This window comes from Mesoplodon densirostris, chromosome 5 (assembly GCF_025265405.1).
Source record: "Mesoplodon densirostris isolate mMesDen1 chromosome 5, mMesDen1 primary haplotype, whole genome shotgun sequence".
Taxonomy (NCBI): domain Eukaryota; kingdom Metazoa; phylum Chordata; class Mammalia; order Artiodactyla; family Ziphiidae; genus Mesoplodon; species Mesoplodon densirostris.
This window is the reverse complement of record NC_082665.1, coordinates 152,562,515-152,576,627: the sequence shown is the minus strand read 5'-3', so window position 1 is coordinate 152,576,627 and position 14,113 is coordinate 152,562,515. Positions and strand designations below refer to the sequence as shown.

At 44.9% G+C, this 14,113-nt stretch overlaps 1 protein-coding gene across 1 annotated transcript in view; it reads left to right on the top strand.

Moving 5' to 3' along the window:
• Positions 1-9,378, top strand: part of TF (transferrin) — a 29,543-nt gene extending 20,165 nt beyond the window's left edge. The window contains exons 14-17 of the mRNA XM_060099681.1: positions 81-145; positions 3,690-3,874; positions 5,318-5,507; positions 9,202-9,378. Of these exons, the coding sequence (XP_059955664.1) occupies positions 81-145; positions 3,690-3,874; positions 5,318-5,507; positions 9,202-9,236 (475 nt within the window). The 3' untranslated portion in view covers positions 9,237-9,378. The remainder of the gene's footprint in view (positions 1-80; positions 146-3,689; positions 3,875-5,317; positions 5,508-9,201) is intronic.
• Positions 9,379-14,113: the final 4,735 nt, after the last annotated feature.

Here is a 14,113-nt window from a genome sequence, read left to right as displayed (position 1 = left end):
GGATCTATAAGGTGGCCTTTCTGAATGACAGATGTGTCTCTGACCTCTTTTCTTCTCTCTCCCTGTCTGGGACTCTGCAGGTGTCTGGTTGAGAAGGGAGATGTGGCCTTTGTGAAGGACCAGACTGTCAGAGAGAACACTGATGGTACGTGCATAACCTTTGTCCCCATAAATCAGGGTCGCTGGTTCACTTGTGTTCAGGATGTCTTTGTGGAAGTGTTATGGATTCTGGCAGGGTCCAGAGCTCTGATTCTCAACCTGTTTGTTTGGTGAAGAGAGAAGTGTTCGCTTGGATAGGCAGAATGGTAAGGACCATGGGCTTCCCAGTGGCCCTGAGTCTCTCCCAGGAACCTTCCTACAGGTGTGGGCACTGTGCCTCCTTTCCCCTAAATACTTCAGTGCACATTTCCTAAGAACCAGGACATTCTCTCACATACCTACATTACAATTAGCAAGATCAGGAAATTTATACTAACGTGGATTTAATACTCGTCACGTCCACAGTCCCTATTCAAATTCTGTGAGTTATCCCCAAAAGGTCCTTTATAAGTATTTCTCATATTTCTAGGTCCAATATATATTTAAATATATTATAGGTCCACTGGGAAAAACATACAGACAGTGGCACCCCTGTAGGAATGAGCACCAAGACCTTGGCTTCTAGAACCATTCTCCAATAGAAGGAACCAAGGCCCCTTGGAAAAATAGCTGATTCTGTGGCTGGGGCAGGAAAAGTATAAGGTGAACCTGGAACATCACGCTGAAGAGCTCAGAGAGATGGGACGTATAAAAGCACATAGGAGCCATTGTGAAAGCCCTCCACTGGCCAAATCTGGGACATTTTGAGCTTTAAAAGAAATAATAATAGTAGTAAGAAATAATAACCCATTGAATAAAATAGGAACGCATAAGTCCATCCTGATTAAACAAATGAGTATAAGGGAAACATCTTCCTTATTGCAGAATGCTAATTACAGATGCAGAAGTAATTATGAAGTTAAAAAACTATCGTTTGACAACCAAGATAGTAATAACTGATTCAAGCAAGGATCATCAATGGGCACTAAAACTAGTGGGTGAATATTAGACGGCCATGACATTAACAAACAAGACAAAAATGTTAAACATGTCAGTAAGAATGAGTATTCCGCCTGCCCACTCTCTATCACTAACTGCTTACATTCCCCACCTAGAGTCCAGGCAGCTGTTACTTCCCTCCCTCCCTCACGTCCCTTTACTCAACCTCAAATTTCTCCAACAGCTCATGTAGAATGAACTAGTGCAGGACCAACTCCTCCAAGACGCCTTCCCCAATGGCACACCTCCATCCCACAACAGAATCCTCTGTCCATATTGCTCTTATTATTGAATTCATCACATTCTGTAATAAACTATAGACACAGGGAGCTCTTTTTTCCTCTTCTTACATCCTAACACCAACCGTAGTACATGGCACACAGAAGTTGCTAAGTACGTACTTGAAGGAATAGTTGGTTTGGCTAATTTTTCTTTCTTCCCTCCTGTTACTTTTGCTTTTTTCCTTTAAGGGCTGTCCTTTTTCCTGCTACCTGAGTGTCACCCTAGGCTGGTTCTTTGTCATCCCTTGATTCCTCTTTGTACCCTTCCAAGTAGGGCTCCCCTCTCGAGGCCGCAACTCTCTTTGCAAAGCCTCCAAAAGCCTTGCCTCCTGAGGGGAATTCATAGAGGATGGCCCACCTCCCATCTCAATAACGTCCCAGGATCTCTGTTTGCCTTGTGGTCATTTTTATGTACAAGTACACCGGCATTGCAACCTCAACCTGTATAAATCCAAACTCCTCATACTGCTCTCAAAACCCAGTCCTCTTCACACAGCCTCTGTCCCCGTGGAGGTCTTTATTATATGCCCTGCCAGTCGAGCCTAGATTAATTTCTCAATCACTATGTTTTCTGTTTCTTCGGAATATGTATGTCTTCATTAAATTCTATGGTATGTGGTGATATGGAAGAACCAGGATACAAAGGCATAGAGACTGTATGATCTAATTATATAGATACGTGTCTGCACACCATGAGTCTAGAAAAGAGACTAGAAGTAATGCACCAATGTTGAAGGTGAACGCTGTGGGATTATACTGGGTTTCAAAGTCTTCTTCCTTAAACTATGTAGCATTTTACAAATTAGCTGCAGTAAACAAGCATTATTCGTAGTGGAAAGAAAATTTTTTATCATGCCCTTCTAGATGCCCACTGCTCCTAATCCAGACCAAATCACCTCCCATCTCATTTTTCCTAGTTGTCCTATTTCAGGCTCACACATTAAGATTGATTTCCATTCATAAGTTCTCATAGACCCACTTTTCTTCCTACCTAAGTGCCGCACTCCATCCCACACTAGGGCCTTGAGGATCTGAGCATGTATAGCCTGACTGCCCAAGACTCTGGTCCAGTGGGCCTGTTCTCCTCCACCCAATAGGAACACTGGGCACGTACCTGTCCATGAGTCTTGCCGGAGCCCTCCATCCCCTCACAGAGAAGCGTTCCTCTCTCCTCCTCTCAGGCCTACACATGTTACAGGACACACCTGAAACCTTGCCTTCTCCAACTAGCCTTCCTGAGTTAATGTGCTCTCACTGTGCTGGTTCCCTAGCTCACACAGCGTTTAGAGAGTGTTACACAAAATACAAAATGTTATTATCTGTGCCCTGCATTTTTGATTTTGGTATGTGTGCTATTTCCCCCCTCCAATAAGTTTGTGTCTTGCAGAAGGCTGAGGACATGGTACTGAGTAAATGCTTAAAGTACTAAGTAGAACAGAAAGGGTTTGGAGAGAATAAGCATGGATTTCACTTGGAAGGTGTTGAGTTGATGGGATGGGTAAGAAAAGAAAGGAGAAATGTTAAAAGGTGAGCAAGGATATGTGCAGGTACTGGTGGGAGGAAAGGGAGGCAATTTGGAGTTTTCTATAAAAACCAAAAGTGTATCTTTGGAGAGTGTAGGAGAGGGGATATTTTTACTCTATATATAAATATAAACTTTTAAAATACTGCATTCATATATTAGTTTTTCAATTAAATGAGAAAATTAAATTTAAGAAAAAGACTGCAATCCTGTATCTTAGGAGAGAAGCAAAAACCGGGAAAACTTATTTGAGAATTGCCTTAGGAGGAAGGAGCTTAAACCTTGAGAATGGGTGAGATGTTCGTTTTTCAGAGAGAATACAGAAAAGATGAAGCAAGGGGCTGAGAACAGGATATGGACCTGTATGCACAGAGGCATGCGTGCATTCCACATAGAACTAGTATGAGTGAGCCAGATTTCACTCATAAAAGTAAAATCTTTGGCGCTTCCAAAAGGGCTCTGGGGAAAGTTCTTTGGCTTGCTAGTGCTAGATGGTACAGCACAAACCTGCTTAGAGGGTCACGTTCTTTCTACACTGGAGCAGGAGATCCAAATGCTTTGGAATTTAGTAGAAATGAAGATCATTTTGAACATCATCCATAGAATGTGGTTCACCCTCCCCTGGCTGCGTGGGCAGATAGAAAGGAGTGGTGACTGGGAATTCCTGGTAACTCTCTTCCTCTCCACATTACTGTAACCCCTGCTGGCCACTGGGTCCAGGCCCCCCACACGCCAGTGGGTTGGTCACATCTCCCCAGTGAGGTGCGCCTTGATCAAAACTGTGGCTGACCCACCTTTTCTGTACCCAGAAAAAAACCCTGAAGCATGGGCAAAAACACTGAAGGAGGAGGATTATGAGCTGCTGTGCACCGACGGATCCAGGAAGCCTGTGAAGGATGCGGAGCTTTGCTACCTGGCCCGAGCCCCGAATCATGCTGTGGTCTCACGGGAAGATAAGGCAGCTTGTGTTCGCAAAATATTAAAGAAACAGCAGGTATGGTGGCACAGACAGGGCCCCCAACCCTTTCTTCTGGGGTGCGTGTGGATTATTTGGGGATTTCCCAGCTGAGTCCCAGCCCTTACCCCAGCATTCTTTTCCTGGAAGTTAGAACTGGGAGGGCATGGATTGTGGAACTGGATCTCCCAGGTCTCGCTCTGCTTATATCTTCTGCTCACTAGAGATCAGACCCCATCTGATGCACGTGTCCCAGGGTCCAAGTACCTGCCCTCCAGCTCGACCCTGACCTTGCTCTGTGGTACCCTCATTTTCCCCACTTCTGCCTTTTTTTTTCTTTTCTTTTCTTTTTTTTTTTTTTGCAGTACACTGGCCTCTCACTGTTGTGGCCTCTCCCGTTGCGGAGCGCAGGCTCCGGACGCGCAGGCTCAGCAGCCATGGCTCACGGGCCCAGCCGCTCCGCGGCATGTGGGATCTTCCCGGACCGGGACATGAACCCGTGTCCCCTGCATCGGCAGGTGGACTCCCAACCACTGCGCCACCAGGGAAGCCCCACTTCTGCCTTTTTTTAAAATGAAGGTGACTGATCCTATTTCCCAGCCCTTCTAGATACAAGTCATGAAATGTGGACTGTGTTCCTCTTGCTTAGGCAGACTAAGAACCATTCCAACAGGCAGAAGAACCCAGGAACCTACCCTGAGGGAACTTGTCCTCTGGGGAAAACAACCAACCCAGGGCTGGCCTTGTGGGGAGAGAGACTGCCTGAGTATTTTAATCCTAAAGACCCCTCCACCCACAAACACCACCCTCCCCTCAGTGACAGCTTCCTGTCTATTGATCCACCATTGGTTTTCTTCTTTTAAAAATTAAGATAGCATACCTTTGTGAGTCCTCTGAAGGTAAATGGTACTAATAATTAGTATTTAATGAACATTTCCTAAGTGCTAGATGGAATGCTAAACATTCTGTAATCATTATTTCACTTATGATCTTAGAAGGCCTGGAGGAGTTGAGCCTCTTATCAAGATAGGATCAAAGATGAAAGTCAAATATGAACTTTTAACAGCTACCTGTACTCCTCCTCACTGGGTTGCTCATATTTAATATTTTCTTTGACAATAATACTTAAAAGGGACATGCTTCTGCCCTCTCATTTCCTGGAAGCCGCCCCCAAGACCATGGCCAATGAAGTGAGGAAGAGAGATGAGAGAAGTCAGCAGTGGGTGTGAGGCAGGGACTTCCCCAAGGGGATGGGACCAGGCTGGACCCTACAGAGGACTTTGGGGCCTCACGGAAGCACAGATTTGAGGTCCATAATTGTACGAATGCCAGGTGATGGATGTGGAAGGATCCTGAGGCATCCTCTGAAGCTTCCCTTTCTTCCCAGGGCTGGTTTCCAGCTTCCAGTCTCCTCCATCCCATCCATGTGTTCCCAGCAGCTCTTTGCCACAGGTCCTCATGCACTTTCTGTCCATTTGACAGGATGAATTTGGAAAAAATGGAAATAGCTGCCCGAGCAGTTTTTGCTTGTTCCACTCAGAAAGCAAGGACCTTCTGTTCAGGAGTGACACTAAATGTTTGGCTGAACTTCAGAACACAGCAACGTATGAATCTTACTTAGGACCTGAGTATGTCACAGCTGTGGCTAACCTGAGACAATGCTCAACCTCAAGTGAGTAAGAGGAACAGAACAGCACTGGGGAATCTGCCAAGCGAACATGTGTGGGGTTCTGGGTGCTGGATACAAAAGGAGGAGCGGGCTGCAGTCCCCAGGAGATGACCAACGGACAGGATGAAATGCTGAGGGAACAGTGCAATCCCAGCATGAATGAAAGGCTAACTTGCATGGGCTGATCGTAAGGGGGCACAGGCTGAAGGCACTGAGGTAGTGACCGCCTGGACATGCAGAATTCCATGCTATTACTAAGAAAAGGAGGAGAGTTATGTGCCCATGCCAATCACTCTGCTCTAAACACCTTTTAATACAGTGCTGCCTTGTTCAAGATGGTAGCCTCTAGCTACCTGTGGGTATTTAAATTTGTATTAGTATTAAACAAAATTTTAAATTTAGTTCCTCAGTCACACTAGCCATAATTCAAGTGCTCAATAGATACGTGTGTCTCCACATAGATGAGCAAAGAGAACATCTGCAGCATTGCAGAGAGTTCTTTCACATGGTGTCGCTCCTGAAAGCTTGAACAATGATAAGTTCCAGTAACTCTAAAGTTGCCATACACACCACAGGCATACCTCGGAGATATTGCAGGTTCAGTTTCAGACTATTGCAATAAAGGAATATTGCAATAAAGCAAGACATATGAAGTTTTTGGTTTTCCAGTGCACATAAAAGTTATGTTTATACTACAGTATAAAGTGTGCAATAGCATTATGTCTAAAAAGTGTCTAACAATGTACGTACCTTAATTTAAAAATACTTTATTGCTAAAAAATGCTAACCATCATCTGAGCCTTCAGCAAGTCATAATCTCTTTGCTGGTGGAGCGTCTTTCCTCGATGGTGATGGCTGCTGACTGATCAGGGTGGTGGTTGCTGAAGGCTGGGGTGACCCTGGCAATTTCTTAAAAGAAGGCGACAATTAAGTTTGCCCCATCAACTGACTCTTCTTTTATGAACGATTTCTCTGTAGCATGCAATGCTGTTTGATAGCATTTTACCCGCAGCAGAATTTCTTTCAAAACTGGAGTTCCATCCTCTCAAGCCCTGCTGTTAGTTTATCAACTAAGTTTATATAATATTCTAAATCCTTTGTTATCATTTCAACAATCTTCACAGCATCTTCACCAGGAGTAGATTTCATCCCAAGAAACCACTCTCTTTGCTCATCCATGAGAAGCAACTCCTTATTCATTAAAATTTTATCATGAGATTTGCAGCAAGTCAGTCACCTCTTCAGGCTCCTCTTCTAATTCTAGTTCTTACGCTGTTTCCACCACATCTGCAGTTACTTCCTCCACTGAAGTCTTAAACCCCTTATAGTCACCTATGAGGACTGGAATAAACTTTTTTCAAACTCCCGTTCATGATGATATTTTGACCTTTCTCCATGAATCACAAATGTTCTTAATGGCATCTAGAAAGGAATCCTTTCCAGAAGGTTTTCATTTGACTTTGCCCAGACCCATCAGAGGAATCACTATCTATGGCAGCTATAGCCTTATGGAATATATTTCTTTCATAATGAGACTTGAGAGTCAGAATGACTCCTTGATCCATGGGCTGCAGAATGGATGTTCTGTTAGCAGGCATGAAAACAACATTAATCCTGTACATCTCCATCAGAGCTCTTGGGTGACCAGGTACATTGTCAGTGAGCAGTCATATTTTGAAAGGAATCTTTTCTTCTGAGCAGTAGGTCTCAATAGTGGGCTTAAAATATTCAGTAAACCATATTGTAAACAGATGTACTGTCATCCAGGCTTTGTTGTTCCCTTTGTAGAGCACATGCAGAGGAGACTGAGCATAATTCTTAAGGGACCTAGCATTTTTGAAATGGTAAATGAGCATTGGCTTCAACTTCAAGTCACCAGCTGCATTAGCCCCTAACAAGAGAGTCAGCCTGTCCTTTGAAGCTGTGAAGCCAGGCATTGACTTCTCCTCTCCAGCTATGAAACTCCTAGATGGCATCTTCTTCCAATAGAAGGCTGTTTTGTCTACATGGAAAATCTGTTGTTTAGTGTAGCCACCTTCATTAACTATCTTAGGTAGGTCTTCTGTGTAACTTGCTGTAGCTTCTACATCAGCACTTGCTGCTTCACTTTGCACTTTGATGTTATGGAGATGGCTTCTTTCCTTAAACCTCATGAACCAACCTCTGCTGGCTTCAGACATTTCTCCTGCAGCTTCCTCACCTCCCTCAGCCTTCACAGAACTGAAGAGAGTTAGGGCCTTGCTCTGGATTAGGCTTTAGCTTAAGGGAATGTTGTGGCTGGTTTGATCCTTTATCTAGGCCACTAAAACTTTCTCCATATCAGGAATAAGGCTGTTTCTTATCATTTCTGTGTCCACTGGAGCAGCACTTTTAACTTCCTTCAAGAACTTTTCCTTTGCGTCCACAACTTGGCTAACTGTTTGGCACAAGATGCCCAGCTTGGCTTTGGACAGGCCTTCCTCACTAAGCTTAATCACATCTAGCTTTTGATTTAAAGTGAGAGATGTGCAACTCTTCCTTTCACTTGAACACTTAGAGGCCAGTGTAGGGTTATTAACTGGCCTAATTTCAATACTGTTGTGCTGGTGGGGCAGTCAGAACACACACAACATTTATCGATTAAGTTTGCCATGTTAATGGGCATGGCTTGTGGTGCCCCAAAACAATTAACAATAGTAACACCAAGGATCACTGACCACAGATCACCATAAACAAATATATAATAATAATGAAAAAGTCTGAAATATTTCAAGAATTACCAAAATGTGACACAGAGACATGAAGTTGGCAAATGTTATTGGGAAAATGGCGCCCGTAGACTTGCTTGATGCAGGGTTACCACAAACCTTCAACTTGTAAAAAAACACAACATCTGTGAAGTGCAATAAAGCGAAGCACAATAAAATGAGGCATGCCTGTACTTATCTAGAACACCAGTTTTCTAAGAATTAGAATACAGTAAAACACACCTTTGTACTATAGCTATGTTGGACATCATTTAATGACTTGGAATCATTTGGAAGATGTGGGAGAATACCATGTAGCTATAGGGAGGTTATTCTTCAACTGCAGAGTGCAGGTCCATAAGCCACAGTCCTTAAGATACTGATTCCCAGGTCCTGGGGATACTGATTCAGCAAGTCTGTGCCAGGTTCAGGGTTTCTGCATTTTAACAGCTGCCCACATAATTCTGGTATAAGGAAGGATCCATGGCCACTGTTCTGAGTACCCGGGTTGTATTTACCTAACCTATATAGTCTGTGAGGGGGCGGAGACTCTGGCCTTGCTGTACCCTGCTCCATCCCCAGCTCCCAGGACAGAAACTGGCACGTGCTGGGTGCTTAGTGCATCTCGTTCTGTTAGTTCCTCACTTGGATCAGAGAGGACAGTCCTCCCAGGCTCGTTCCAGCCACATGGACTCAGGCGTGTGAGCCCTGCCCGTAAGACACAAGATGGGGGATGATGTAGGGCAGGGAAATCCTGTTACCATTCTTGGTGTGAGACACTGCCCGCTGTAGGCACAGGAGCTGTGCAGGCGGGAGGAGGAGGCCACTAGGAGAACGGCCAGGTCCATCCATCAGAAGAGCAGGGCAACGGGTCTGAGCACTTTTGTATCAGGCTTAACTGTTGATTCACTTAACAGAAAATAAATATAGGTAGAGATTAACTGTCCTACCCCTCTGCTCTGTCCCCACAGAACTCCTGGAAGTCTGCAATTTCCACAGAGGTTAAAATCCAAGAGTGGGGCCACCACCTGATGGAGATGGGAGCTCACCGGACCCACAAGCTTCCCCTGGTTTTGCTGGTCTGAGTGGTTTGGTTGCCTTCAGTTTGGTGGTGGCACCTCTGCGGGACAAAATAAAAATAAAAGTTGTTATTGGTTTTATCTTTTAAAAACTTCATTTTTTCCCTAAATGTTTGGTCTGGAAGGACTAAATACATGTGCAACTAGCCCTTCCTTCAGAGCTCAAGATTCATTTGCTCTTTCCCATAGCCATACCTCCTGGGTACAGTCCAAGTGGGAATTCTTTCTAAGAGGGGTCTGCATGGTCATTATAATATAATCAAGTGTATAAGGCTGTGTGTGTTGTGTGTGTGTTGTGTGTGTGTTGTGTGTGTTGTGTTGTGTGTGTGTGTTGTGTGTGTGTGTTGTGTGTGTTGTGTGTGTGTGTTGTGTGTGTTGTGTTGTGTGTGTGTTGTGTGTGTGTGTGTTGTGTGTGTGTGTGTTGCTGGGGAAGGGGAAGGAAGGAGGATGCAGAGTAAGTACTGAGATGGAGCGTTCAAGGCAGTACAGAAAAAGAATATAGACGATTTACACATTTAAAATATTTCTCATAAATCTCATCAGGTATACGTGAAGCCCTGACTCTTACTGCTTGGAAAAGTGAATCACTGGAAGCTCTTCTTGCTCAAAACCATAGCCTGACCCCGCCTCCCATGGCAGCCGCTGCTCTGTCTCCTCCCATTCTTCGTGGAGCTCCTGAAAGGTGGAGCCCTATTCTTCCCACCCCTCACTGGTTAGTAATGGCTGAACACAGAGAAATCACCCTGCAGCTACTCGGGTCAAGGTTACCACCCACCTGCCAGCTGTGAAAACCAACTTGTTCTTCCATCCTTGAGTCTGTTTACTAACTTGATATGGCTGACCACTCACCCTTCCTTGGAACCCTCTCCCAGTTTCTCTGACACAGCAGCTCTTCGCTTTGGCTCCTACCTCTCTGTCCTCTTGTGGTCTTACTGTGGGCTCATCCTACCAGTTCTGAAAAGTAGGGTAACCTTCCCGGGGTTCTTCTCCTGATCCAGTGCTTTTCCAGGCTCCATAAGCAATGAGAATGACTCCCGGGCATCTGCATCTATTGTGCTCACCCCTGCTTCCAGCACCTCCTCCTGCCTGTGCACCTCCTCCTGCCTGTGCATCTGTACGGTAGAGTTCGCACAGCAATCAGAAGCCCAACAGACAGAAAAGTGAGGTGATCATCTTACCCCTTCCCTCTCCTGCTTCCCTAATCCAACTACTGTTTCCATATGTTCCATACTGGGTAAAGACATGGTCTGCTACCCACTCACAGGAGTCATAAACTGAGGAGTCACATTTCAATTCACTCTTTCCCCTCATTCCACATCCAATGTCAGCAAGTTCTGCTGATTTGCCTTCTAAACAACTCTTCAACCAAGTTTGCCCCTTTGTTTCCTAAGTCCTCTATTTACACTCTGGGGAACAGCTGCAGGTAGGGGGTTCTGAACACAACATTCCACATCTCTCAACTTTCTAGTAGCCAAGGAAACAGACCCTGGGTCCACTTTGCAGACCAGATCTGATGTTCACCTTTTTACATACAGCCCTGCTTTGCTTTGAGTCTAGCAACACTCTGCTTTATGTAATAGCCACCTAAACTCCACCCTCACCTCAAATCCTATAATAATTCTTTCTTTTCCTTTGTTTGGTGAGATGTCCCACCATTCCTCTGGCGTGTGGTCTGTCTTATCGCAATGAGCCAACAAATCTAATTTTATCAACAATGCACTGAGTACCTGCCACGATCCAGGCACTGTTCTAGGGACTGTGAACACAGCAAGGCATATTATAGTCTCTGAAAATAATTTCTGTCTATTTTTATTTATTCCTCCCTCTAGACTGCCTTCTTGTCAGTATATCTGTACAGAGAAATGTCTGAAATCATGTTCACCAGATACTATTGGTATAAAAACTAAGGTGATTTGTGTCTTTCTTCTTTGATCTTCATTATTTCATTATTATATTGAGTTTTTAATACAATAAATGTCTCATTTTAATTCTTTTTTAAAAAAATCCTCCATTTTTTTCAAAGAAACAGAGTTAAAGAGATACGTCAGAGTAGGGGAATCACATGATTGGTGTCCTTGAGTCTGAGATAGGTTCCATTGTGATTTGGAGCTGCTGGGAACAGGAGAGAAAAATGCGTCCAGTGAATGAGACGTTTTAATTAATGGAAGAGAAGAAACCATTGTCTGTGTTGGTTTTGTTGTAACTCTCCATCTGCTGTTAGAATCGGGGAGCGGAGTGCTTTCAGCCACAGCAGCAGTCAGTGTCTGGACGGCCTTCCCTGACAGCCGTCCCCACAGAGCCCCCTGGGAGTCCCTGAGGCGGAGACGTGAGAGAACAGGAAGCCTCCGACGCCATTCTCTCCTGCTCTCCTTACTGAGAACGGCAGCACCACCTTCTAACACGAGGGTGGAAGGTGTGCACATGTCTTCTGTCTTCATAATACCCAGGAAACAAATTGAAAAACAGTATGACCATGTCTTATCAAACCCCTGCTTCCTCATTCCCCAATTTCACCACCAACACGGCACTTGTTCACTCACGTAGCTCTGACTAAAAATCCCTCGACACTGAGGACATTTCTGGCAGGTGTTCTCCGTGCCTGGCCCTTCCTCCTTCCCTGCATTTTTAGTCCCTAACAGAAGTCATTATAAAGGAACTGTGCGTGTGTGTGTGTGTGTGTGTGTGTGTGTGTGTGTGTGTGTGTGTGTGTGTGTGTTCGGTGGTAGATACAGAGCAGGGATCAGGACTATAAGAAAGAAAAGAAATAGAATGTGGTAAGATGACTGTCAGTTCTGACAGTTTTAATTCATAATGCTAATTTAAAATATAGTCGTTGGTTTACTAACTTTAACCTCCCATCCTAAACATCCTTCCTTAATCTGGAGTCCCTGTTGCCTACCTTTATCAATGAAATGCCTGGAAAATGAGTTTTACTGTCTTAGAGCATATAGTCAAGCATAAAGGAGCCCGACTGCCTGGAATCAGTGGGTAGCTTACTCAACCCCTGTCTCAGTTTGCCCTCTGTAAAATTGGGATAATGGGTCATTGTGAGGATTAAACAAATTAATAAATTTAAAGTATTTAGAACAATGCCTGGCTCTAGCAACCACTCGTTAATGTGAGCAATTATCCTCATTACCTCGTCTCCCCACGCCCCTCCCCGCTGTTCCCCCCGAGCTCACTTTTCACTCACGCCTTCAACCTCTGCTGCAGAGATGCTGCTGGCCACTTCCAGGACACGTTTTACTCCTGTGTCGCTGACCCTCCCTTCTCAGGCTTCTTTGTGGGGTTCCCTCTCCTCCTCACTCCTCATGCTCTCCACAATTTAATGACCGCTTGTTTACATATGACTTCCAAGTGAAAATCTAGCACCTATTGCTGACCTCACATTTGTTTACTGTATCACCGGCTTGATATACGATTTCAGACTTCCCAGAGGCACCGGAAACTCCATATACACAAAAGAGAGGCAGTTTTCATCCTGGCTATGTCCCCAGCTCCAAAGACCCTTCAACTGAGTTCTCTGATTCACGTTAAGCACTTTGATCTTCCCAGCAACACACACCAAGTGCTTCAGATGCAGTCTTGATAGCTCTCCTTCTCCTTAACTCAGCTTATCCAATTAATCACTAAATCCTATATATTTTCCTTCTAAATATCTCTCATGTCTGTGCCCTCCTTTCCATTTTCCACATTTCCCTGGTTCAGACCCTGTGCATCATTTGCCAAAACACTGCAACAGCCCCAGCTGGTCTCCCTCCCTCCAGTCTTTTCTCTCTCAAACCATAGTTCTCCATTGATCTGCCCGTCATCTATTTCACTCCCAACTGAAACTTCTTATTGCACTCTAGATAAAGTCTAGGTTCCTCAGCATAGCACACAATCCCTTCATGTCTGTTTTTTGCCAACATTTCCTGCTTCATCTCCTGCCACTTCTGCTGAAATGACACCTGCTTAATGACAGAGACGCAAACTGGCAGCCCCTAGGCCGGCTACTTCTGACCCGATGAGGTGTTTTATTTGGGCTACAAGTTTTCATTACTTGCTGAAATTTAAAAAGTGGAAAATTTCCCTTAAAAACCTTTCTTTCTGGCTTCTCTTGAAAAACTGAAGAACTGGCCACCTTGCTCCCACATACCTGCCTGGCAGAGTGGTGGCTGCCCCCTTAGGGCAGGAGTGACAGTTTTCAACAGGCCCTGCCCATCCCATTGACTTTCCTGGCTGCTTCCCTTAACGTAGGTATCTCGGTTGCAGCCCTGGATTTACAGTGTAGGGACACTGAATTGCTCTTTTCTTCTGCACAGAGCACCCTTTCTCCTGTTTCGCCTGCAGAGGCTAACTCATCCTTCATGGCTCAGTTCCTGTCGTTTTCCTCCGGGAGCTTGTCTCTGAACCCATGTGGACTAGGCGCCCCTTTCTGCATTCCCATACCGCACCTTACATCGTCAGTCACACCTCCTGCCACGTGATTTTCCGATGAAATGTTTGTGTAATGCTTGAGTTCCTCACAAGACACCTCACCTCACGAAGGGAGGGACTAGAAATCCTCAGCAGAGATTTCTTGAGCCATTCATTTTATTCATCCATCATTTTGTCAACAACCATGAAGAGAGCGGCGACATCTGACTCATATCTTAAAGGACGTGCGTGTCACTCATACCTGTGTCTGGCAGCTCAGTCTTTTGGCGGGAGTGCAGTGTCCAAGAGAACTACAACTACCATCAGGCCCTTCGGGATCCCGGCCTCCGAAGGAGGAAATATAACTTAGGAACTACCACTCCCGTGATGCTCCGCTTCGGACGCC